We start from the raw sequence: 26970 nt of genomic DNA on the forward strand, positions 1-26970 counted from the left end.
CTGGAATTTTCACAAGGAATCTTTAGATTGACCTTTAGTGAGCAGTCGGCCCCTCAGAGTGGAGAGGCCAAGCCATAGTTGCCATCAGGCTTTGCCTGAAATATCTATAGGTTTGGATCAAGTCCTCAAGTCCCTGAGGTGCCCAAAGGTGTCTTAAGGTTCTTTTCTTATCATCTTTAAGGAAAGCAGCCTTCATTCCTTCCCTGGAAAGACTGCCATGAGCCACATGACCAAGTAAGGTATTAGGCCATTTCTGCAAGTGGCCTTTGATTGGCTTCAATCAGATTGGAGAGTCATTAAGGCGTTCTGGTAACATTTAGAATCCAGGCATATGTCTCTCTCAGATGTGGCATTCCAGTCAAAGTCTGGTTAATAAGACCACATAATTTGGAAGTAGTCTTATTGGATTTATGCAAAGAAATTATTGCCATGAACCACTCATTAAGAATTGCCAAATTCGGGCACTGGCCTGTGTTTCTCTCTGAAGTCAATGAACATATCCTCTCCTGGGGGTAAAAAAAGTGAAAAAGACAAAGGATCATGAAATTTCATTGGGATAACGTTAATTTTTTGGACTTTTCTATAGGAGATATGGTCTTAGGCAGAGTTTGTAAAGAGGAATAGAATTAGAGACGGAGTAAAAAATTAAAAGGTCCGGGATGAAGCAATTCAGTGTTGAAGTTCTGTCTCTCTTGCAGACCATAAAGCACCTAATGGAGGCAGAGAAGGTGAAAGGATTCTGCCAGCTGGTGGTGGCTGCCAAACTGAAAGAGGGTATTTCCCACCTCATCCAGTCGTGTGGCCTTGGAGGCATGAAGCACAATACAGTGGTGATGGGATGGCCTCATGGCTGGCGCCAGAGTGAAGATTCTCGATCTTGGAAGACTTTTATTGGTACAAAACACTTCTTATACTATACCAAGGGCCCAAATAGGGCAGGGAGTTAAATCCCTGTTTCCCAAACCCCAACCCCTAGCTTCGTAAGTAGAGGCTGTGCCATTGCTAAAACATGGTCTTACAAGGGCATCTAAATAACTACTGGTAATAATAACCTTATTCTACTCTTCCCCTTCTAGCTTTACATTATGTTCATGAATTATTTATCTCTGTCAAGTCTTATGTTAGCAATTATCTCTGAAATTGACATATTTATGAGTCCCATATTGACATTATCACAGGAATTGGAAATTCAAAATCTCCCAAATTCACATACCCCCCTTATAAATGTAGTAAATAGAATATATTTGGTAATGTACATCACAGTATTCAATCTAATTCTGTTAGCGTCTCAGTTTTTTTCACAGTGGTTTTCGTATTTGTGGTATACCTACTATGTAAATAGGACACCTTGCTCAAAGAAATGTAAAGGAACATTATCCTTGCTTTCCTGCCGTGGTGGGAAGCAGGGCAACCCTAAGGTTCTTCCCTGCTTATCCTGATTCTCTTTTCTCTCCCTAGGCACAGTTCGAGTGACAACTGCTGCCCATCTGGCCCTGCTAGTGGCGAAAAACATCTCGTTCTTTCCCAGCAACGTGGAGCAATTTTCTGAGGGCAACATTGACGTGTGGTGGATTGTGCATGATGGGGGGATGCTCATGCTGTTACCATTCCTACTTAAACAGTACAAGGTATTTTAGACATCTTTTAAAAAGTCTTTCTCCCTTAACTTCTGTCCTGTTTATTAGATAAATTCTTCCTCTTTGATTATATAGTGTTAAGGCCTAGAATCAGAAGAGTTGGGGATTATTCTTGGCTCTCCAGTTTCAACCTTATGAGAAATATTTTCTTTGTAGTTGATATTTACCTATCTCTAAAGTTATGAGGCCTTGAAAAAACATTAACAAGTAAACATATTATTTTTTTCTTTCATTTTTTTATTTTATTTTATTGATTTCAGAGAGGAAGGGAGAGGGAAAGAGAGAAGCATCAGTGATGAGAGGGAATCATTGATCGGCTGTCTCCTGCACGCTCCCCCACTGGGGATCGAGCCCACAACCCCGGCATGTGCCCTGACCAGGAATCAAACCCTGACCTCCTGGTTCATAGGTCGACGCTCATTCAGAGCCACACCGGCCTGGCTAAACACATTCTTAAATAAAAAAAAAAGAAAAACCAAGGTCTTTCGAATTTGGAAAGGGTAAATGTGCATGTTTGTGAGTCAATTAAACTGAAATTTAAAATAATATAGTCTGTGTGCATGGTATCAATATGCTATCTGAATAAAGCACCCTTAATGTATCACACACCATCTTTTCCTTTCTTGCCAGGTGTTTCTTGTTATGAAATTAAGAACTGCTTAAAACAGTCTTGACCAGGTGGCTCAGTTGGTTGGAGCATCATCCCATACACCAAAAGGTTGCGGGTTTGATTCCCAGTCAGGACACATATACCTAGGTTGTGGGTTCAATCCCCAGTGGGGCGCATTTGGAAGGCAACTGATCGATGTTTCTCTCTCCCCCTTCCTCTATCTAAAAATCAATAAAAATATATCCTCAGGTTAGGATTTAAAAAAAAAAAAGACCTGCTTAAAACAGTATTTAATGTGTTTCTTGTCAAACTTTTGCCCTAGTACAATAATGTTGCAAGTAGGACACTAGGAATCAATACCCTGACACTCTAGCAAGATGTTCTAGGTAACAGTGCCTTGCGTTGTAAGAAATGTCATTTTTGCCTTCTTACATAAGATTTTCCATGTGCGTACGGTCCTTTATCAGGTGTGGCGCAAATGCAACATACGGATCTTCACAGTAGCCCAGCTAGAGGACAACAGTATTCAGATGAAGAAGGACCTGGCCACCTTCCTGTATCACCTGCGCATTGAGGCGGAGGTGGAAGTGGTGGAGATGGTGAGAAAGCTGTGTGAGACCAAACAAACCACCCTTCACCCACCCCTATCCTGTCTTCCTAGTACCTTTTCTGGTTGGAAATTCTTTAGCTGCAGATGTGGATTTATCCTTTAGTTCCAACACAACCCTAATATATTGATCTAAATAAGTAGAATGTGTATGTGATTTGTGTTTGGTGGTTTTTAATTTTTTGTTTTCTTTTTTGTTACATAGCCCTGATATTTCTGTCAGATTCCTGTCTGCTTAATATAATTTCATTAAGTTTTCATTCATGTATTCATGCTAAAATCACAGCTTTTAAAAAAAAATAACCTAGCAGTATTAAAAAAAAAAAAGACTAGAGTTTGTGTTTTGTGTTTTAAGGAAACATGTAATGGTTAGATTATGGACAGGATTCTTAGGGCTTCTTCTGGGTTGGATCTGTGTTCCACAATGTCGTGTTTATGCGGCTCAATGACGAAACAAAAAAGTAGGAGTGAAACTTAGGTCGACATTGTGATACTTTGTCGGGTTTAATTTTGTGAGTGAAGATGAAAATGTGTGGTTCATCCTTTCTCTTTGTTTCCTCCCCACTCTGATATATGTGGCAGCATGACAGTGACATATCAGCTTACACTTATGAACGTACTCTGATGATGGAGCAAAGGTCCCAGATGCTCCGGCACATGCGACTCTCCAAAACGGAGCGGGACAGAGAGGTGAGACCTTGCGGCAGTAATCTAATCCTGGCCTATGAAATCTGTCACTGAAAGGAATGATACCGTATTGTTTTTATGAGATGACAGATTTTTTTCTTCTCACTTTATCAGTTATTCCACTATAGTCACATTATTGTTTCAAAATAGAGTAAGAGTGAGTTGGGCCTTCCGCAGGCACAATTGGTGAAAGACCGGAATTCAATGCTACGACTGACCAGCATTGGCTCTGATGAGGATGAAGAGACAGAAACCTATCAGGAGAAGGTGCACATGACTTGGACGAAAGACAAGTACATGGCATCCCGGGGGCAAAGGGCCAAGTCAATGGAAGGATTCCAGGACCTGCTTAACATGCGTCCGTAAGTTTTCCAGCTCACAAGCTTATCACATAACAGTCTCCTAATCAGTGCCACAGATGCGCTTTTGCCAGGATACACAGGATGGAATCTGTTCATTTTACCCCAAATCCAGCCATCTCTCTGTTGTTTGCCTATGCATACCAGCTACCAATTAACACTGTACACAAGGTAACCATCCTTCTTCTTTATACTGTGTTCCTGGTATAAACAAGCAAACATAGAATGAGAAAACCCAAGGTGTTAATATTATAAGGAAGTCATTTTGTTCATTATATCATTCATACTCAAAGCAAAAAAGCTCCATATCTCAAGTTTTGTAAGGTTGTTGATGATATGCCTAGTTTTCTGTTTGCCTTAACCACCTCTCTGTCTCCCCCTTCTTCCCCTTTCCCTCTGCAGGGACCAGTCCAATGTGAGGCGGATGCATACAGCAGTGAAGCTCAATGAGGTCATAGTTAACAAGTCCCATGAAGCAAAGTTGGTTTTGTTGAATATGCCAGGGCCACCCCGAAACCCTGAGGGTGATGAAAACTGTATCCTTTCCAAGAATGGAGCTACCAGTAGGGAAAATATTAGTTTGCTTTTTATTTTATTTTTATTGATTCCAGAGAGGAAGAGGGAGATAGAAACATCAATGATAAGAATCATTGATTGGCTGCTCCCTGCTTGCCCCCCACTGGGGATAGAGCCCGAAACCCAAGCATGTGCCCTGACAGGAAATCAAACCAGGACTTCCTGAGCCACACTGGCCGGGCTTAGCTTGCTTTTTAGATGTGACTACTTGGCCGCTATAAAAGTGATTGCTCCTGCCAAAATTTTCCTCTTGAAGAGGGAGACTTTTAAAAGTCTTATTATACAGGGATTTTTTTTTTTTTTTTTAAATATATTTTATTGATTTTTTACAGAGAGGAAGGGAGAGAGATAGAGAACTAGAAACATCGATCAGCTGCCTTCTGCACATCCCCCACTGGGGATGTGCCCGCAACCCAGGTACATGCCCTTGACCGGAATCGAACCTGGGACCCTTGAGTCCGCAGGCCGACGCTCTATCCACTGAGCCAAACCGGTTTCGGCTATACAGGGATTCTTACAAAGCAGTGAGATTAATCTTCTTTTAAGGAGTTGGGGTTATATGTTCTCTCTGAACCCTAAAGAGACTGCTTTTCAGTGGTATATTTGCAACATTACTTCTAATACTGTATGGAACCCTTTCTGACAATCCGAGACAGAATACCCATATCCTTCCTCCTTTTCAGGCTCTACCCACTTACAAAGCCTCTTTCGTTTGGATGGCATTAGGGGAGAAGCAGCTGAAGTGGACCCTCCTCTGAGGGGAAAAAAGAGATAAAATGAAAAAAAAAAAACCAGGATTTTTTGAGACCACTTCAGCACTGCAGTGGTGACACCTGACCCATTCCCACCAGTATCATTAAGGAAGAGAGTGTTTAAAAAGGAAAAAAGAGCCGAAACCGGATTGGCTCAGTGGATAAAGCGTCAGCCTGCAGACTGAAGGGTCCCAGGTTCGATTCCGGTCAAGGGCATGTACCTGGGTTGCGGGCACATCCCCAGTGGGAGATGTGCAGGAGGCAGCTGATCGATGTTTCTCTCTCATCGATGTTTCTAACTCTCTATCTCTCTCCCTTCCTCTCTGTAAAAAAATCAATAAAATATATTTTAAAAAAAAAAAAAAAAAGGAAAAAAGAGCTGGCAGAAAAATTCTTCTTGAGCAGCTTCACTTAGAAAACTTAGGTTCTCTCTAGAAATCTTAATGAGCTGCCCTGTTGTGGCTTTTCCTTTTTTGGCTTATTTTGCTTCATAATATTTTACACATTACTTGTGTGTTTTCCCTATTTAAAAAAGAATATTTAGAAAAAAAAATCTAACAAGTAGAAAAATCCTTCCATATGCAAAAGGACTAGATCCCTGGATTAATTCACAGGGTGAAACTGAATTACAAAGTACAGTCTTCCAATTCTGAGTATGCAATAATTAACAAAAGCATGTTGATTTTTTTAGCTTTGTAATCAGATAAACTCTGATTATCATGGTGCAGGTTGTAAAGTGTGCTCTTCTTCTGCCTTTGTCTCCTTGACAAATTCTGAAGACATGGAGTTCCTAGAAGTGCTCACCGAGGGACTAGAGCGAGTCCTCCTTGTCCGAGGTGGTGGCAGTGAAGTGATCACCATTTATTCGTAATTTCCTCCTGAAAGACTCTGCTTGGCTTCATGTTTCCCAAAAGGCTTCCATCCTCCATGAGTGCCAGCTCTTTACTACCAGTCCCACTAACTAGAGGCCTGTGTCCTAAACACATCATCTGAATGAATTCTTGACAAGCTGAGCCTCAAGTACTTGTGCAAAAACGTAACAACAGTTCTGCTTTTTGCTCTCATATGATCTGCCCCCCTTACAGAAGCAAATATTCCCTCAACATTAGAAAAATGGTCAATTACTAAAGCCATGTCTGTACCAGTTGAAGGCAAGTTAGAATTAACAAGCTAACCAATAAAATGAGTTGTCAGAAGGCATACCAGAAATTCAACTGAAGACAAAAAGCAAGTACATATCCAGCATTAAAGATTGAGTCTCAGAAGTCATGGTTCAACAGAGAAAAAACGTCATCATTCTAAGGCATTCATGGCCAAGTGTATGGGGACCTAACATCCTGGTGAAGATAACCTATGGCAAACCAAGATGAAAACCTTTTCAAGCTAATTTCCTTGAGTGTATCCACTGCTCTGCAGGACTCTAATTTTATATTAGGGTACCGATATACAAAATCTGAAATATGGCTGCAGCTTCTACTTCGTCCTCCAAAACAAGATTTCCCCCAAAAAGCAGTGTATGTACACATACTGGGTTGTTGTATATTTCAGCTGTTGGTTTTCAAACCCCACTCTGTGATTAAGATTGTAATGTAGGCAGTGTTAACATGGAAATTTTTAAACAGTGGAGTAAAAATTATTTCTTTCAGGTACTTTTCAAATGGCCAATTTAAGGAAATTCTAAGATAGCTATTAAGATTTACTGAAATATAATCTGGTTATCTGTGTGACATGGGCAAAACATACAAGCTGTTTTCTAAGAAATATAATGTACACTGACCAATAGGTTCACCTTTCCTTCTCTCTTTTATGTCCTCTGGGTTAGTAGACACAGGTCAAAAATCATAGGAAGAAACACTAGGAAGCCTGGCTAAAATTCTTTCCCAAAAGGTTTCTATCTTTTCAAGGGGAAATCCAGCAATTGAATTCGAAGTTCTAGAGCCGTATTTCTTCAGTAGTGCCAAAGTTATTGAGATGCTGCTACTCGCTTACCTACTTCACTAAGGTGGCATACAATTGGCATTGGCCTATTCAAGTAACTTCTTTCGCTAAGAAACCTGTGGACTCATTTCTAAAGCCATAGTGAAGACTTGAGGCACTCACCTAAATGCCAAGTATGCCCATTTCCTTTCCATTTTAATTCTTCATTCTGACTGCAGAAACTTGGCTCTAAACTAGGAGACTGTCCAAGCCAATAGTCTTCTGCTATTTCAGTTTTGCTTTAGAACTTTAAGTATGTTATGGAAATACTTATGCAAGCTTAGCTTATTTGCTAATTTATTGATCACAAAAACACGTTTTCCAAGCATAACGAAATTATTCTGTGTGACTAAATGGTAATTTCAAATATATGATAGGTTATTTAGAAAAACTATTTACCTTTATTTGTGGCTTTAGAATTTCACTTTACTGATCAATAGTGGCACTTTTTTGATTACCCATTAGGATATGGAGCAAGCTGACCTAGGTACCAGCAGACTATTCATTTGACCTTTACAGAGAAAACCCTTCAATATGACTTAAGAAATTGAGTCATTTCAATGTATTCCTTTTACTTTTCTTTCAACCTTCAGGCCCAGTCATGGTAGCAAAGCAGACAGAATTTTTGTCTTTTATTCTGCTCCTTCCTACAGAGGATAGAAGCATTATTTACTGCTTCCATTGCAACACTCCATTGTTTAGTTGAGTCCAGCAGTAGGACAGGTTCCCCAGGATTCAAAATATTAAAGATCCATGCTCTAAAAGTCTAAGATAGACTTCCTCTACATTTACACATACCTTCTGGCCAAAGTGATATTTATATGTATTTCCATATAGGAAAAAATATTGGTGGAATTAAGGTTAGTTTTAAAAGCGTTTTGTGGTTAGAGCTCTATAAGAATCTTTTAAAGGGATAAGGGAATTCATGGCTATTAATATAGCCACTACTTAAGCCCCTAAATACAAAATCATTGTTACGTGGGAAAATGGTTATTAGGCCAGATTTAAACTCATCTCTATCTAGAGCATTTCATGTCTCTGTGTTGCTTATGTTGTTTGTCTACAAAGTATCTTGTCTCTTTTAATCACTGCAAATAAAGCAATACGGAAAACTTAATGAGAATGCACCTTAGGGGAAGGGGTTTTGTGTTTCAAGAAGGAAGAGAAAGAAAAGACCTCCTCCTGCCTTTTGAATAAGATCCAACTTTTAAGTCTTAGCTATGACTTTACCAGGGCAGGTTATGATAACATACATTTTCCAATTACTGGCCCTCTGCCTTCTATAGCTTTCTTAAAAGCTGAAGTTTGAACTGCAGCATCTGCTTGACAGGTACCAGGTTCCTCTTGGCAGGGGAAAGATGCCTACTTTGTACCTTCCATTGCCTCAGATTCCTGTGGCCCCAACGATTCCTCCAATCCTCATTCCCCCTAAATGTATTAAAAATCCATTGTGGATATTAAAGTAGCAATTTACTGTAATTATATTTATGTGCTTTTTGTCTGGTTTATTTTTCTTTTCATCATGTATAATCAGAATCCAGCATTAGTTTCTCACACCTTCCACAAGTGTCTCCAACAGAAGTTTTATGTCCCAGCTTATGTTAAATAGAAGTGAAATATTAAGGAAAACCTATATAATTTTTTTAAAGCACTGTTCTTGACCATTTAATTTATTGAAAGGAGATGCTGCTGTGGTTCTTGGCTTAGCAGCAACTATTCTTTTGTTTACATAGTTACGGTTTTATTTGTTGTTTTGCTCTATACTGAAAACATAAATAAAGTTTTCTACATTATTTTCAGTCAAGGGTTGTGGCATAGTTTCTTTGTGTTTGTAGTGATATAGACATTATCTTTCTAGGATGTCTCCTCACCCTGGAAAAAAGGGTGCTTTCAGTTCTTTTCAGCACGAGTGATAATGTTAAGGGTGAATATGCTGAGGAGTCATCACTGGGGGTAGAGAAGGTTGTAAATGAGATCCAAATACATGGTCACCAGGTGCTTTCTCAGGTTCACAAAAGCAGTCCACCACCACTGAACTCCATCCTCTGAAACAAGAAGAACAGGTGAGTGGGAATGAGCACTGAAATAACTTCCTGAATCAAGTACTTAATACTTTAACCACAAGTTATTTTATCCTTAAAAAATAACTTCCTGACTTCTAATGGATCTTATTTCTTAAGAAATGGGCTCTAGCCCTGGCTGGCATTGCTCAGTGATTACAGTATGAATCCCACACACGGAAGGGTCAAGGGTTTAATTCCCAGTCAAGGGCATGTACCTGGGTTGCAAGTTCAATCCCTGTCTCTGGTCGGGGCACTTGCAGGAGGCAACCTATCAATGTGTCTCTCTCACATCAGTGTTTTTCTCTCTCTCTCTGTCTCCCCCCCCCACCCCCCTTTCATTCTCTCTGGGGAGAGGATTAAAAAGGAAATTCGCTCTAATACCGACTCTAATCCCTTACATCAAATGGATCTGCTATTTACTGTCGGTTACAACTAGCCCCAAAGTTAACTTTTCTTTTGCCTTACCTCAGGAGGTTCAATGAAGGCTAACCAGTCTGATGCATGTGTAGGCAATAGTCCCATGGACTGGCACTTATAAACAGCCAATGCCAAACCCATGAGATTTCCAATGAGATACACCAAACCCTGAAGGAACTTCTGGCTTGAACTTTCTAGCATCTTGAAAGCTGTTGGGGTAACAAAGTGCCAAAACAACTTTTTTAAAAATTACGAATCAGGCACATATTAAGACATAAATAATACACACCAGCCCACAGTAAAGTAGCAAATAGAGCTAGTGAACAAAATCCATGATAAGCCGTTTTCCCTCCATGTCACCACCACTACCATCACCGTCCTGCACACCCTCCCCGCTACTAGCCAAGAGCCATGCAAAGATTTCCAATATGGGTTTTGCCTAAGAATTTACCTTTAATTCTTAAAACTTTCATAAGGGTTATTAGTTCTACTAGCCAAGAGCCATGCAAAGATTTCCAATATGGGTTTTGCCTAAGAATTTACCTTTAATTCTTAAAACTTAAGATGGAGATAGTATTGCCTGCCATGTACATGATGAAGAGGTTCATGGGAATCTGTTTGAGGGGACCCAAGGCAATGTCCCAACAGCGCTAAAACAAAGACACAATTTTAACCTCTGAGCACTACCCTCAGTCCCACATTTATTGTTTGAGGGGACCCAAGGCAATGTCCCAACAGCGCTAAAACAAAGACACAATTTTAACCTCTGAGCACTACCCTCAGTCCCACATTTATTGTATCACTGATGTTAAAGTCAAATGAACACAATTTTCAATTTTGTGCATCTGATCAATGATTCTCTCTCATCGATGTTTCTATCTCTCCTTCTCCCTTCCTCTCTGAAATCAATAAAAAAAATTAATTAAAAAAAATAGATAAATCCACATAGTGAGAGATTAGCATACCTCAATCAATAACTGACAGACAAATCAAAATATAGATTTGAAAGACATTAACAAACTGAACCCAACTGACATTTATAAAGCATTGCTCCGAACAGCTGCAGAATTCACATTGTTCTCAAACACACATGGGACATTTACAAAAACTGACCACTTGCTGAGCCTTGAAGGAAGTGTAAGTAACTCAAAGAACTCAAATTATACAAAGCATGTTCTTTGATTACCATGCAATCAAGCTAGAATTCAATAACAGATAAGCAAAAATCCATTATGAGTTGAAATTAACAAATGTACTTGAAATAATTCATGAATCAAAAGAATTTATAATGGAAAATATAAATATTTTTTAACTGATCAAAATACATTTTAACAACTGTGGAACATAGAGAACTCTGAGAAATTTATAGCTTTAAATACAGATTAGAACACTAAAAGTAAGCATCTATTTCAATAAGTTAGAAAAAGAACAAATGAAAAGGAAGAAAATAATGAGAGTAGTAATTAGTGAAACTGTCGTTAAATCAAGCCGATGGTTGTTTTTTAAAAAAGATTAATAACATCATACTGGTGAGCCTGATGAAGAAAAAAGGATCGAAGATAAATATTCAACATCAGAAATGAAAAAGGGACATCTCTATAGGTTTTGCAAATATTACAGTGATCAAACTATGAATTTTAGGAAATGGTACAATTCCTAAAAAAAATACAACTTACCTAAATGGTATAAGAAATTGGAAATATAAATAATCCCATAACTGTTTAAAGAAACTGAATCTATAACTAAGCCCATCAGATGGTTTTCCTTGGCAAATTTCAAACATTTAAGGAAAAAATAAAGCCAATCTTATACAAACTTAGAAAATAAAAATGAACACTCTACATAAATACCTCATAAATACCAAAACCTGACAAGGACATTATGAGAAAAGTTTATAGACCACTATCAGTCATAAACATAAATGCAAAAATCCTAAGCAAAATATTAACAAAGCAAATCTAGCTATATAAAAATAATATACCACTATCCATTTGTGTTTACTCACATTAAAAGAATAAATGCCCATACTTGTAAATAAAGTTTCCCAATATGTCATTTACATAGATCATTTGTCTGTAAGCTTAAATATCAAATCATCCATACAACAGAACTAAAGAATTATTTTATGATAATCTACCTTTAAAATTAAGCCATGTTAATACTTTATCTATCATGTATTATGTTACAATTTGATACCAAGATGAAAAATTATACTTATCAAGAAAAAAATTGAGAATAGCTGTCATTTTCATGTTGTGAAAAATCACTGGAATTTTATGAAACAAATCGCTTAATATTGAATAGCAAGGCTGAGGGAAAGAAAGTGCAGGCACTGTTCTAGGCTTTTAGGAGACAAAAACCTGGAGCTTAAATTAATGAAAAGATGGGTAGTAAAATAAGTAAACTGTGTCATGTATATGAATGACATGGAGAAATGTAAAGTGGGAAAACAGGATAGGGAGTGCCATGAGGGTAGGCTTCATTGATAAGAGAGCAAGCCATAAAGGTGCTGCGGAAGAGTATTCCAGCAGAGGGAAAAACAAGTACACAAATCCTTAGATGGGAACTTGCCTGGCATATTTAAGGAGCAGCAAGGAGGCTAATCTGACAAGACTGCAGTGAACAGAGGGGAAAGTGGTAGCCCTGGACAGGTGGCTCAGTTGGTTGGAGAGTTGTCCCATACACCAAAAGGTTAATCGGGTTTGATCCCAGGTTGGGGTGCCTACAGGAGGCAGTTCATCAATGTTTTTCTCTCCCATTGATGTTTCTGTTTCTCTCTCTCTCTCTCTCTCTCTCTCTCTCTCTCTCTCCTATTCTCTCTCTCTAAAAATCAGTAAAAACATATCCTTGGTTGAGGATTAAAAAATAAAATTAGCTTTGGCCAGTGTGGCTTGGTTGGGTGTCATCTGGTGCACTGAAAGGTTGCCAGTTCCATTCCAGTCAGGGCACATGCCTGGGTTTCAGGCTTGATTCCCGGTAGAAGGCGTAGAGGAGGCAGCCTATTGATGTTTCCCTCTCCCTTACTCTCTCTCTAAAAATCAATAAAAAAATAATAAATACAGGAGAATGTGATAGGAGATTAAGTCAAAGATCTTACAAGGGGCTTAGTCAATATAGAGTTAGGTAGAACATTACAAAGACTTTTGCTTTTACAATAAGTGAAATGAGCTACAGAAGAGTTTTAATAGGAATGAGCTGACTCATGTTTTAAAAGGATCATAGTACTGGCTGCTGTGCTGGGACTAGACTACAGGGGGAAGTAGTGAGACCAATTAGAAATCTGTGGCAGAGAGGGGCACAAGGAATCTTTTGGAGAAGAAAATGTTCTTTCAAGATAGTCATGGTTTCAGGGTGGTATACCACTATTAAAGCTCATCAGATTGTGCGCTTTAAAAATCAGTGGTTCTCAACAGAAGGGCGATCCCTGGAGACATGTGGTAATGTTGGAGACATTTTGGTTGTCACAACTGGGGAAGAGCACTTTTAGCATCTAATAGGTAGAGGCCAGGGGTTCTGTTAAACACCCTACAATGCACGAACCGCTCCCACAACAATGAACATCTGGGTGAAGGACAGTAGTGGCTTAGACCAGGATGATAGGTGAAAGTAATAAGAAGCAGTAAGATTTTGAATCTATTTTGAAGATAAAGCCAACAGAATATCCTGGCAGGTTATGTGGTGTAAGGAAATTAGAGGACAAAAGGATGACTTCAACTGAAAGGCACTGCCACCAATAATTTTCAACCTACTTTCTTATGCCTTTTCTTTTTCCAATTCTTAAGCACTTTTGGAGCTGATATGTAAACTACTGTTAACACACTAATCTCAAGCAGTTGAGCTACCAAAACATTCAGGATAAGGCCCATCTACAGTAAGATATTCATGTGCTGTCTGGGAGAGAAGAGCGGGTGGGTGGGCCAGGACGAGCCCCCAAACGACGGCGACATCTATACCTCTGTACCTTCTCCACCAGGATCCGGTCCGTCTCTTGCACGCTGGTATCCGGCACTTGCTTGTCCAAGTAACCAACGGGGTACAGCGAGTCGCCCTGGCCGCCGCCCCGGTCACTTCGGCCCCTAAAGAAGCAAACCAAGAAACAGGCTGCTCGCCCAGCGGGCATGGCTCAGTGGCTGAGCGTTGACCTATGAACCAGAAGGTCCCGGTTGGATGCTGGTCAGGGCACATGCCCGGGGTTGTGGGCTTGATCCCAAGTAGGGGGCCTGCAGGAGGCAGCCAATCAATGATTCTCATCATTGATGTTTCTATCTCTATATCCCTCTCCCTTCTTCTCTAAAATCAATAAAAATATTTTTTAAAGAAGAAAAAATAAAGAAACTAAAGCTGCGGACTCCCACATTTCCTGTTCTGCTACCCACAGGAGTTAAGATCTTCAGGGGCACCTACCCAGATTACATCAACCCCTCCTGTAGGTTCGTCAGAGCCCTGCCTATTGGGAAGACGGAACTACGCATCCTTTGGGCACAAAAACCTCCACGGCTTCCGCCGCTAGCTGCCCCGGAGCCGTCTTGGTGCCACCCATCCAGTCCAGGTTCCATGCCTCCGGGGCAGTTCTGGGGGCAAGGCCCTCCGCCCAGGCTCCTCACCTGCTGCCTCCTCCAGGCCCGCTCAGCTCAATGGCCCACTTGAAGCGCCGGCCTCGGTTGGCCACCAGGCTCCCCTGGGCCGTCATGGCAATGGACGCCTCCTAACGCCGTGCAGCTGCCTGGTCTAAGGCGTAACACGAGCCTCAGGCCCACCAGCGTCCGCGACGTCTGGTCCCAGTCCGCAAGCCCACTTCCGGCGCGTGAGTCACACGTCACTTCCGGGGCGGGCACAGAGTCCGTGGAAGTAACAAGCGCGGCAGGTGAGAAAAGCTGCTAGAATTTAAATCTTCCTAAAGCGACTCCGGGCGCCCCTCCTTTTGGAAGAGGCCTGTTGTGTGTCCCCTGACCCCGAGGCGCCCTTTACGGGGCCGAGGGAAGGTCCGTACTGACTCTGCTTGAGGAGTTGAAGCCAAGAAAAGGTTTTCAGTTCCTCCGCCCTCCCGGGAATTACGAGATTCAGACCGAGCTCGCTTTAAATCCTGGTTTCACCACGGATGGTGTGACCTTGAGTTATTTAGTAGCTTCCGAGTATTGGATGTCCACTGTGTTCCTGGAGCTTTGTGCTTATTATTTCATTTAAGTGTCACGGTAACCCTGGGAGGTAGATGGTGGTATCCCCGTTCTGCACCAAAGCCAGGAGGCCGTGTGGGCGTGGGAAGGCTCGCGGGCTCGAAGTTCAGATGGCCTCCTTTTGAATCCTAGCTTCATGACTGAATTTTGTGACCTTGGGCAAGTTCAATTGTGTATATTGCAAACCTCTTCATATGTAAAAGTTGAATAATGCACCTATTTTCAAAGTTTGTTGTGAGGTTGAATGGTGGGCTCACCACATACGCATGATGTGTTTTTTAATGTCATTAAATAATATACAACATTATTCGTGCTAAGTGGGCTTTGTGTTCAGTTGTACACCTGTATCATAATTTAACCTATTATTGGATACTTAAGTTGTTTTCTGTTTTATTTTTCCCTTTTATAACCCATGTTGCTGTGAACATCCTTGCACATCTTTCCTTATTTCCTTAAGTTAAATTATTGGAACTATAATTGGTAGATCAGAGTATGCACAAAACGCCCGCTTTAAAAAAATTACATTAATTTATATTCCAGCCCTAGCTGGTTTGATTCAATGGATAGAGCGTGGGCCTGTGGACTGAAGGGTCCGGGTTTGATTCTGGTCAAGGGCACATGCCGGGTTGTGAGCTTGATGCCCAGTGGGGTCGTGCAGGAGGCAGCTGAGCGATGATTCTCATCATTGATGTTTCCATCTCTCTCTCCCTCTCCCTTCCTCTCTGAAATCAATAAAATATATTTTTTAAAACAAGAAAGTAACTGTAATACAAAACTGAGTATACTATAATTACATTATGTAAAATAAAGGGTAAAAATTAGAAGGGAGGGAATACATAAAAATGTTATATATTATATTCTGATAATTTTGTGCAATATTGTCTGATTTTCAAGCTATTCTTGTCTTATTCTTTTTAAAAAATATATATTTTTATTAATTTCAGAGAGGAAGGGCAAGGGAGAGAGAGAGAGAGAAATGTCAATGATGAGAACCATTGATCAGCTGTCTCCTGCACGCCCCCTACTGGGGATTGAGCCCACAACTCCCTCATGTGTCCTTGACTGGAATCAAACCCAGGACCCTTCAGTCCGAAGGCTCACACTCTATCCACTGAGCCAAACCAGTTAGGGCTCTTGTCTTATTCCTTAATAAATTTTAAAGGAACACTTTAAAACACTGTTAGTCACTTAAATCATATATTCCTTCCCTTTTAAAGTACTCCCCTACATGTCCTAACCGGTTTGGCTAAGTGGATAGTGCATTGGCCTGGGGACTGAATGGTCCTGGGTTCATTCCAGTCAGGGCATGTACCTTGGTTGTGGGCTCCATCCCCATTAGGAGGCATGCAGGAGGTAGCTGATCAACTCTCATCAATGTTTCTAACTCTGTATCCCTCACTCTTCCTCTTTGTAAAATCAATAAAAATAAAATTTAAAATAATAATAAAGTACTCCCCTATATCCCAAGCCGTTCCTCCTCTTTTCCCCCCAGATGCACTTTCTTTACCTTTCTTTCTCCTAAGCTCTGTAACTTGTTTCCTGAGTCCATGCAGCCCAGCTGGCCCACTTCTACCTCTGTGACATCCTAAACTTTCACTTGCAAATTTGAAAATAAATAAATAATAAATAAAAATAAAGTACTCCCCTACTTCTTTAAAACAAGTTGAACTATAACCTGAATCAAAGTTGCTTTGGCCTCAGTAGAGTATTCCAGATCTTTTATTCCTTTATCCTGGGAGTCCTCATAGTCTTATTTGCTAAAACATATTCCAAAGAACATGAAGATATTAGGACTGAGCTGAGGAAGGATTCCAAGGTTAAATACTGCATATTGTATTTTGCATATACACCCCGGAGATTCTCAGTGCTATTAGTATAACATTAAAATCACAAGAAATTGCCCTAACCGGTTTGGCTCAGTGGATAGAGCGTCGGTCTGCGGACTGAAGGGTCCCAGGTTCGATTCCGGTCAAGGGCATGTACCTTGGTTTCGGGCACATCCCCAGTGGGGGGTGTGCAAGAGGCAGCTGATTGATGTTTCTCTCTCACAATGTTTCTAGCTCTCTATCCCTCTCCCTTCCTCTCTGTAAAAGATCAATAAAATATATTTAAAAAAATAAATAAAATAAAATCACAAGAAATTATTCCATAAGAATCTCCTTTAATTTTGTTTCCCAATGTACCTAAATAAGAACCCTCTCCTTATTACATCTGTTAATGCCCAATGGAATCAATGTTCTGTAGAACACAGTGGGGACAACACTGTATACTACAATTCAGGAGAAGGATGAAGGCACTCTCTATAAAACATTGCTTGGTTTTTTATTATAAGAATATCATTAGGAAGAATCCTTAATGGAAATGGAGTTTTAACTTGGAATTAAACTTTTGGGGATTCCAGTTTTTGTACAAATTTTGTTTTGCAAGAAAAATGAAGGAAAACCTAGATTCTAATCCTGACTCCTAATGAACTAACTACCCGAGTCACTTGAATTTGGAACTCTCTTGGCCTTAATTTCTTCATCTATAAAATGAGGGACTTATACTAATTAACTTCTAAGGCTACCTTCCAGTTCTAAAATGTATAATTTTTGCATATTTTGCATGTTATTTCATATACATAGAAAATGACTCAAATGATAGACACATGAAGGAGTAATGGGATTTCAGAGCACCTTTTAAAGTTGTACTTTCCCATACTTTTCCTAGTTCTCTGCACTGTGGATTTAGAAAAATATAAATATATGTTTTTTAATTATCATGTGTAGTGATGGATGTTAACAGAATTCATTGTGGTAAATATATAGAGTATATCGGGTGTATTTGCATTCAATTGAGAGTATGGGAAACAGTTTATTTTTGTATTATTATTTCTTAATTATTTTATTATTTTCCATATGAACAATTGTAAACCTACTTTTGCCCCACCCTGTATACATATATCAAATCATTAAGTTGTACCCCTAAAACTAATTCAATGTTACATGTAAATTATATCTTGATTAAAAATTTAAGAAAGAAAGAGAAAAATATCATTTTAATGAGGTAACATTGGTTAATAACATAAGTTTCAGGTATACCAATTATAATTCAGTATCTGTATATACTACAGTACTAGAGGCCCAGTGCAATTCGTGCACAGGTGGGGTCTGGCCAGCCCACCCCAATTAGGGCTGGTCGGGCTGGCTGGGGGGAGGGGAAGTAGGAGGTTGGCCAGCCAGCCCTGCCCCCAATGGGGGGGGGGGGAGAATGAGGGGCAGGACCAGCTGTGGGGAGGGGCCTCTGGCAGTTGGCGGGCCGGCCCCGCCCCCTGGTCAAACTCCCGGTTGAGGGGGCAATTTGTATATTAGACTTTTATTATATAGGACTAAAGGCCTGGTACACGAATTCGTGCATGGGCGGGGGGGTGTCCCTCAGCCTGGCCTGCACCCTCCAATCCAGGACCCCTTGGGGGATATCCAACTGCCGGTTTAGGCCTGATCCCTAAACCAACAGTTGGACATCCCTCTCGCAATCCGGGACTGCTGGCTCCTAACTGCTCACCTGCCTGCCTGCCTGATCACCCCTAACCACTCTGCATGCCTGCCTGATAGCCCCTAACCACCTCTGCCTGCTGGCCTGATCGCCCCTAACTGCCTCTGCCTCAGCCCCTGCCACTGTGGCTTTGTCCAGAAGGACGTCCAGATGGATGTCTGGAAGATGTCTGGTCTAATTAGCATATTACCCTTTTATTAGTATAGATACTCACCACCCAAAGTCTAGTTTCTATCTGTCACCATACATTTGATACCCTTTACCCATTTCACCCTCTCTTCACCCAGTTATAACATGACATGATTCTAAACCTAGAAGCTTAATGGTTCTCTGTCCTGGAGTCACCAGAGACTCACTTTGGCACCTCTTAAAAATACTGATGCCTGGGCCACATCTCCAGTGATTCTAATCCATTTGCTTAAGGTGGAACATGGGCACCAAGTTTTTTATAGGTCTCCAGGTGATTCTCCTCAAGGACAGAGAAGCACTGACTAGAGCAGTGATGGCGAACCTATGACACGCGTATCAGAGGTGACACGCGAACTAATTTTTTTGGTTGATTTTTCTTTGTTAAATGGCATTTAAATATATAAAATAAATATCAAAAATATAAACCTTTGTTTTACTATGGTTGCAAATATCAAAAAATTTCTATACGTGACACGGCACCAGAGTTAAGTTAGGGTTTTTCAAAATGCTGACACGCCGAGCTCAAAAGGTTCGCCATCACTGGACTAGAGCATATTGTTGCTTTAAAATAACAAGGTTTGAATTTATACAAAGTAATTTAAGCAAATAATCATTTTTTGAGAGCCTTCTGTATGCTTCCCACCGGACTAAACTTGAATTAGAAAATAATGGGAATACTGAAATTGTAAAAATATATGTTAAACTTTGCTTACTTTGTGCCTTTGAGCAAATATGATTTTAATTACAGAAACTGTGAGAAGGTACACCATGATTCCATAGGTTATACCAGTTATCTTGTTTGACTTTTATAATTTATGCCACCTACACATTTTTTGTAATTGTGTTTGTATCTCATCCCTCTACCACTACCTCTTTAGGAGTCTAAGAAGCTGACTAGTTTTAATACTTCATGCAATTCTCTTCAGAGCAGTTGCCTTTGGATTGAAACTTGACCAAGTACATTTTCTTTTCAAACAACCATATTTGGAAGACTAGATCTCTCTAAAGGGGAGAAAAAAAAAGAGCTTTTATAGGTATGTTTAAGTCTATGCCATTTAACAATGTCTATGATAATTCTATTCCGCTATTCTCACTGGTCCAACCAGTTCCCCAGTGTGCCCTAAAAGCTTTTAAGCCTTTTGACAGCTTGAGTAAAATGGGCTTCCATTGCAAATCCAAGTTATTTGTGTTTACTATCATTGTTGCCTTTTGAAAAGAACTACCCTACACTATTTTATTCATGATGCAATTTATTTCATGTCAGTAATGGGGTCTTAACAAGTGGAAATTTTTTTCCATTTTGTCTGCAAGTTCAAACCTCATTAATGAAAGAATTTTTTTTTATTATAAGATCCTACCTTGCTAGTTATTTCTAGGTTTCTGAATCATTTCTGTGTGGATTGCATTTTTTTCAAATTCTGATTCATGGCTCTGCAGTGTCAGGTCACCCTATCAGCAGTGGCATGAACTGGGAGATGTTGGTTAATAAAACTATTCTTCCTTAGCAATTAACTTTTTTTTCATTTCAGGAGGACTGTTGTGTAATTCACATTTTAACAAGTTCCCATTATAGCACTTCCCTCCAGTGCTTGCTTATGAAGCTGGGAGGGTTGCCATTCCCACAGATCCCATTAAAGGATAAGAATGAACCATAGCATGAGTCATAATGATGTATTACTGATGGCCAAACATGTTTCTTCAAGCTTGGTTACTCTGGATTCATCCTGGTAATTAATTTCAGCTATCTTGAAAGTGGTCTAAACTGTCTCTACATCTAGTATCTGAATGACCAATTGAAGTCCTTTGTGGCATTTTTCCCTATGTGCTAATTTTTAAAAGCCTTAATTGATTGGTTCAGATATAAAGCATTGTTTTATAGCCTGGATTTGTTTGTCTATTTATTTTTTGGAAGGAGGATTTTAATGGACTTACTAGTAATGTTCGTGCCCTCCCAAAATTTATGTCAAAGCCCTAACCTGCAATGTGACAGTATTTGGAGATGGGGCCTTTGGGAAGTACTTAGGGTTCCACAAGGTCATGAAGGTAGGACTCTCATAATAGGGTTTGTGTTCTTATAAGAAGAGACACACACAAAAAAGTATATTATTGTCTAACCACTATTCTATACACCTGTAACTAACATATAATAATATTGAATATAAACTGTAATTGAAAAATAAAATTTAAAAGTCACTAAAAAAGAGGAAGAAATAAGAAGAGACACAAGGGCTTGCTCTCTCACTTAGCCAGTGAGGATGCACAATGAGAAGGTGGCTGTCTTCAAGCTAGGAAGAGAGCTGTCACCAGTGACTGAATCAGCCAGAACCTTGATCTTGGACTTTCCAGCCTCCAGAACTATAAGAAAATAAATTTCTGTTGTTTAAGCCGCCGAGTGTGTGGTATTTTGTTATGGCAGCCTGAGCAGACAAATACAAGGATGAAGTTGAATTCAGAAGAATTGAAGGAGGACATTAGTACCTTTTGGTACTTGAAAGACAAAGTCCTACCTTAAAACATATTCATACATGTAGGGTTGTTTAATTTGTAGGAGCTTATTTTGTAAATGGAAACATAATGCACACTGTCCACTGACTTGTTTTTTTCCCCCACTTAGTCTATCTTGGGTGTCTTCCATGCCTGTCACTCAGATCTACCTCATTCTTTTTAAAGTCTACAGAGTATACATTGCATGGATGTCTGATAATTTAGTTAACTAGTCCACAATTGATGGGCATTTAGGTTGTTCCCATTTGTTTCTACTACAAAAAAAAGCTACTGTGAAAATCCCTGAGTAGATTGTCAACACAGTTCTGTAGGAGAGTCATACAATTAGGATCGCTTACCACAGAGATTATATAGCTACAGTGTTCATAGGTTCAAACAGGCCCTCCGAAATGTGCTAATTTACATTTTTAAGGGTTTGTGGACTAAATATTTTCTTGTAAGTCGAATAGTGTCAGCCAAAAATTCACATCCACCCAGAACCATGTGATCTTATTTGGAAATCAGGTCTTTGCAGATGTAATTAGTTAAAATGAGGTGGATTATGGTAGGTCCTAAATCCAATGACTGGTACCCTTATAAAAAGAGGAAAGGACGCATCCACACAGGGAAGATGTCCATGTGACAATGGATGCAGAGATTGGAGGGATGCAGCTATAAGCCAACAACTACCAGAGCTGGGAAGAGGCAAGGAAGGATTCTTCCCTAGAGCCTGCAGAGGGAGAGCATGGTCCTACCAACACCTTAATTTTGGTCTTCTAGCCTACAGAAGTGAGAGACTATATTTCTATTGTTTTAAGCCACCCAGTTTCTGGTACTTTGTTACAGCAACCCTAGTAAAATAGTACAGGTTTCTAAGAGAGGTTCCATACAAATGAATTAAGCTAACCAGGGTTAGCTCAAGTGGGAAATTGCCAGGGTTCTTGTCCCAGCATCAAGAAGGGTTCAGGAATCTGGAGAAGGAGCTGTGCATGGATTTAATAGGAATCCAGAGACTAATAAAGAATCCGGAGACGAGATACAATTTTGAAAGGCATTGGGGGTCAGAGGAGCTTAGCTAAAGGAGTTAAGATCTAAGGTCTTAAGTCTAAGGTCTTAGGTTCTCTCCGTCCCCAGGACCCCATGCTTTTTATTAACACAACTTGTCCTGAGGCAAGGCAGAGATATACACTTCAAAGGGTCAGGGTTTGGTACAGAGTCCATTGTCAGAATGGGGGGATTAGCCTACGGCTGTTCAGGTGTTTGGCCAGTAGGAGGCAATAACATGTAGATTAAGATGTCCTTTAACTGTCTGGCAGCCACAATCAGTTTCCTATTCAGATTTGGGGAAATGCCTTTAGCCATTCCCAACAGGTGACTACACACTCAACCCTGTTGAGTCCCCAAGTCTCATCAACCTTTTGATGAAACTCTTGAAATTATGACATGCTGGAATTGGTCTCCGGCAGGAAATAACAAAAGCTGCCAAGTCAAATCCTAAACTTTCAAAAATTTGCACGAAAAGTTTAATTTCCTAATTGCTATGATTGTTTCCTTTAATAAAGTGATTTTTTAAAATCCTCACCTGAGGATATGCTTATTGGGTTTTTTTAGAAAGGGGGAAAGGGAGAGAGAGAGAGAAACATCAATGTGAGAGAGAACTTCTGTGCTAGGGGCAGGGGCCTGGCAGAGAAGAATTACTGAGTGGGCTGAGGGGCAGGGACCATGGCAGAGAAAAATTGCTAATTATCTCACTAGAAAAGCAATGTGTTATGATTAAACCCAGCCAGGTGTGACCCTGCTCGTAAATTTTATGTGAACTTTTTACCCTGCCAGTACCGGGAACGGCTAATGAACCACTTTGCAGTTTGTTTTTTTCTCTTTTTTTTGAAATACTTTGTAGTGTTGCAGATAAAAAACTTTGCTGTACCCTCAGTCTGGGCTGCAGTACGAGGCTCCCTACAGGAGGGACATGCTGTAGTCAGCTGGCCAGCTTAATAAAGGCTCTTAAATTTAAATTCTGAGTCGGTGGTCTATCTCGATGATTGAACCCATAACACTTCGATTGGTCACCTTCCATATATGCCCTGACTGGGCATCCAACTTCCAACCTAGGTATGTTCCCCGACCAGGAATCGAACCCGCAACCTTTTGGCATACAGACGACACTCCAACCAACTGAGCCACACTGGCCAGGGCTAATAAAGTGATTTTTTTTTAAAAGTAGTTTGTAGAGAGGTGCTACAGTAAAGAAATATTTGTTAATCTAGCAGTTACAAAAGAAGGAAATTTATTGTATAAAATGGAAAATACAAATAAGTAAAAAAGATAATCAACAAGTCCTGCCATGCAAAAAAAATTTTTTCCATAGACATTTTTATTTCGATTCTTCTAGATGTTTTTTATTTATATTTATACTTATTTGTACTGTTTTATAACACTATTTCATGAAGATACATATTTTTATTTTTTAGAAAGACAAAAGGTATGGCTAAATTTTTATTTCAGTTTTTCTTTAAATGTCTCTTACAGCTCTGCCAGATGTTCAGGCTCTGTTGCTTTTATCCAGCCCTGCCTATGATCAGGAGGCTCCACCCCCACCCAGCCTGCAGCTGGAGCTACATCTCTTTCCCAAGACCCCTACTAGTCCTGCTACTCTTTTTAGATAAGAGTAATTGTTTAGAATATTTGTGTTCTCCTTTTTATTTTTTTTTTCAGGCTTAATTCACTTTATTTTTCTTGTATAAAATTATGTGGTGGCCACAGCGGGAGCCTGGGTCCTCTGCACAGAAACTCTGGTGTGGGTCTTGACAAGATGGTCAGTGAATTCCTGATAGGGAGACTTGGTGAACACGGTCTCTTTCCAGAGATCTGGGGTGAGATAGCTGTAGGTCTTAGAGATGGCATCAAAGGTGGCCTTGGCGAAGTTGCCCAGGGTGGCAGTGCAGCCCCTGGCCGAAGTGTAGCAGTCGTCAATACCAGCCATCATCAGCAACTTCTTGGGCACAGGGGCCGAGACAATGCCCGTACCCCTGGGGGCAGGGATGAGGTGCACCAGTACAGAGCCACAGCGGCCAGTCACCTTGCAAGGTACGGTGTGGGGCTTGCCGAGCTTGTTTCCCCAGTAGCCTCGCCGCACGGGCACAATAGAGAGCTTGGCCAGGATGATGGCTCCACGGATGGCAGTGGCTACTTCCTTTGAGCACTTCACACCCAGACCGACATGTCCATTGTAGTCCCCAATGTTGACAAATGCCTTGAACCGGGTCCTCTGGCCAGCACGTGTCTGCTTTTGCACAGGCATGATCTTCAAGACTTCGTCCTTGAGGGATGTCCCCAAGAAAAAGTCAATGATCTCCGATTCCTTGATGGGCAAGGAGAACAGGTAGATTTCCTCCAGCGACTTGATTTTCATGTCCTTGACCAGGCGGCCCAGCTTGCTGACAGGGATCCACTCCTTGTCCTCGGCCTTGCCTCCACGAGCTCCGCGGCCTCGGCCCCAGCCCCGACCCAGCCGCGACCCCAGCCCCGGATGCCGCGACCTCCTAATCCGGCGCCCCCGGGGCCTCCGGGCCCTCCCGCAGCACCGGCGTCATCCGCCATTTGGTGTTTCGTCGGAAAAGAAGTGTTCTCCTTTTTAAAATATTTAGAATTCAAGTAAGTTTGAGCAGCACTAGGTAAATCTTTCTTTTAGATACTCACAATGTTAGTATTTAAAGGGTCTGAGAAGTGCTACAGTAAAGAAATATTTGTTAATTTAGCAGTTACCAAACTTCTGTGGCCAAGGAGGCCTTTTCTTTTTCTCGTCTTTGTTTTTTCAACCTATCAACATCTTGTAGAACCGGTGTTCTGAAGAATACAGCTAATTTTGGGTAAGAACTCAAGCCAGCTTAGGTTCAGACTCAATTTTGTTATTGCAAGAGTGGTTTTGCCTTGAAGTGAATCTAATCAGTAATCTTCCTACTGCTCCCATCTCTTGAGGCTGGGGACCTGCGGTGTCCCTTTAAGCTCCCTTCCCAAGGACATTATCCTGCTTTTGATAATTGTTGCTCTGCCCATTTCGTTCTCTTCCTGTCTGCCCCCTGTCCTTGAACTCCTCTTCACTCCCTGTTTGTTAAGAGGCCACAGTAGTAGTGAACCCCCTAAGCAACTGCATGATTAGACTTATTGTGTGTGGTCATACCTTTCAGATACTCTGTACTGATTTCCTGGCCATCAGTATCACAGTGAATCTGACTCCCCAGCATTGGCCCCCACTCTGGGAGCTGGTCCTAAATTTTCTAACTCAGAATAATTTTTTCCAAGGCAGCAGCCAAGATACTGTGTTTTCTATCTTGAGGGAAAAAAGCACTGAACAGATAAAGTTAGGGGTGTGGGGTGTTTTGCAGAGAGAGATACAATCACTGAGCTAGGTACTGGTGTAGTGTTTTACTTAGGTTATCTTATTTTCCAACAACCCCCGAGAGAACAGTATTATTATCCCCATGGTGCAGTTAAGTAAAAATGGTGTAGAAGGGGCCCAAAGGCAGTGATCTAGGCTTCCGATGGGGATGAACCTTGCTCCAAAGCTAGTTTTCTTTCTCTCTAGCTTGCTGCCCTGTATCATCTTCCACTTGGTGAGTGTACCCTAACTACAGGTAATCTACTTGGGGATTCAGATTTGAAGATCTATAAATACCAAATATTGCCACCTGCTTCTCAGCTGTATCAGAAACAAATTGTTGTAACAGGAGGATCCTCTACCATCCAACACTACCCACCACTCCTACCTTCCACTCGCAAAAAAACAAGCAAACAAAAAACCCAAGCAAAACTGCTGCTTCTGTTGAAAAAGATAAAGTATGTATGTATATATATGTGGAAATCTGTCCATGATGTAGTATTTGTGAAATGGGAATAAGTCTAAGTTATATGACAACATGTACACTGCAACCCATTTTATATGTATATTTGTACATATATGTTTACAAATACTAGTACATAGATTCATCCACTTGTTAATAAGAGTTATCTCTGGTACAATGTAGGGGTGGTTGGGAGGAGATTAATTACAAGGAGGTCTTTACCTTGTATTTACATATGTTTCTGTACTGCTTTATTTTTGTTTTACAACCAGCATGTATTATTATTTTTTTTTATAATTAAAAAGAGCCCGGCGGGTGTGGCTAAATGGTTGAGCATCGACCCACGAACCAGGAGGTCATGGTTCCATTCCCGGTTAGGGCACATGCCTGGTTGTGGGCTTGATCCCCAGTTGGAGCTTGCAGGAGGCAGCCAATCAATGACTCTCTCTCATCATTGATGTTTCTATCTCTCTCTCCCTCTCCCTTCATCTCTGAAATCAATAAAAATATATTTAAAAGATAATTTAAAAGATAAATACATATTTACACATTAGGGGGAAAAACACCCTGATGCACCTGCTACCAAGGAGGGCATGAGTACTGTGGTGGTGTTTAAAAAAATCATGAATCTTGCACTGACCGGTTTGGCTCAGTGGATGGAGCGTCGGCCTGCGGACTGAAGGGTCCCAGGTTCAATTCCGGTCAGGGGCATGTACCTTGGTTGCAGGCACATCCCCAGTGGGTAGTGTGCAGAAGGCAGCTGATTGATGTTTCTCTCTCATCGATGTTTCTAACTCTCTATCCCTCTTCCTTCCTTTCTGTAAAAAAATCAATAAAATATATATTTTTTAAAAAATCATGAATCTTGTAAACTAGCAGTGAGATTTGCTTGTTTTTGTTGCTTTTGCCTTATCTGAAATGCTCCCTACTTCCTTCCACAGTCAGCACAGGAAGGTGGGGAAGGGAGGAGCAGAAAAAAAGGAATCAACTTCTCACTTTGCCAAAATCAACCACCTGGAATTTTCCAAAGGCTCAAATGCTGAGCAGCGGATGTAGTTACTCA

General features: G+C 40.6%; 2 protein-coding genes and 1 pseudogene across 9 annotated transcripts in view; 1 reads left to right on the forward strand and 2 right to left on the reverse strand.

The window, feature by feature from the left end:
- SLC12A6 (solute carrier family 12 member 6) overlaps window positions 1–8687 on the forward strand; it is an 87828-nt gene extending 79141 nt beyond the window's left edge. For 3 of the 8 annotated variants that reach the window (XM_023752887.1, XM_023752885.1, XM_023752888.1), the window contains 7 exons: window positions 699–894; window positions 1459–1628; window positions 2685–2846; window positions 3437–3544; window positions 3692–3903; window positions 4303–4436; window positions 6008–8687. In XM_023752887.1, the coding sequence (XP_023608655.1) occupies window positions 699–894; window positions 1459–1628; window positions 2685–2846; window positions 3437–3544; window positions 3692–3903; window positions 4303–4436; window positions 6008–6099 (1074 nt within the window). In that variant the 3' untranslated portion in view covers window positions 6100–8687. The remainder of the gene's footprint in view (window positions 1–698; window positions 895–1458; window positions 1629–2684; window positions 2847–3436; window positions 3545–3691; window positions 3904–4302; window positions 4437–6007) is intronic. The other 5 variants (XM_006087474.3, XM_006087475.3, XM_023752886.1 and 2 more) reach the window with 4 other exon arrangements.
- A 153-nt stretch (window positions 8688–8840) lies between these two features.
- Window positions 8841–14499, reverse strand: EMC4 (ER membrane protein complex subunit 4). Its single transcript, XM_014454766.2, has 5 exons — window positions 14290–14499; window positions 13647–13761; window positions 10245–10335; window positions 9734–9894; window positions 8841–9250 (listed from the first exon to the last, which is right to left on the reverse strand). Exons 1-5 carry the CDS (start codon window positions 14373–14375, stop codon window positions 9215–9217), a joined length of 489 nt encoding a protein of 162 aa, XP_014310252.1. The 5' UTR covers window positions 14376–14499; the 3' UTR covers window positions 8841–9214.
- Window positions 14500–23768: 9269 nt separating this feature from the next.
- Window positions 23769–24683, reverse strand: LOC102430814 (annotated as a pseudogene).
- Window positions 24684–26970: the final 2287 nt, after the last annotated feature.

This window comes from Myotis lucifugus, unplaced genomic scaffold (assembly GCF_000147115.1).
Source record: "Myotis lucifugus unplaced genomic scaffold, Myoluc2.0 scaffold_38, whole genome shotgun sequence".
NCBI lineage: Eukaryota > Metazoa > Chordata > Mammalia > Chiroptera > Vespertilionidae > Myotis > Myotis lucifugus.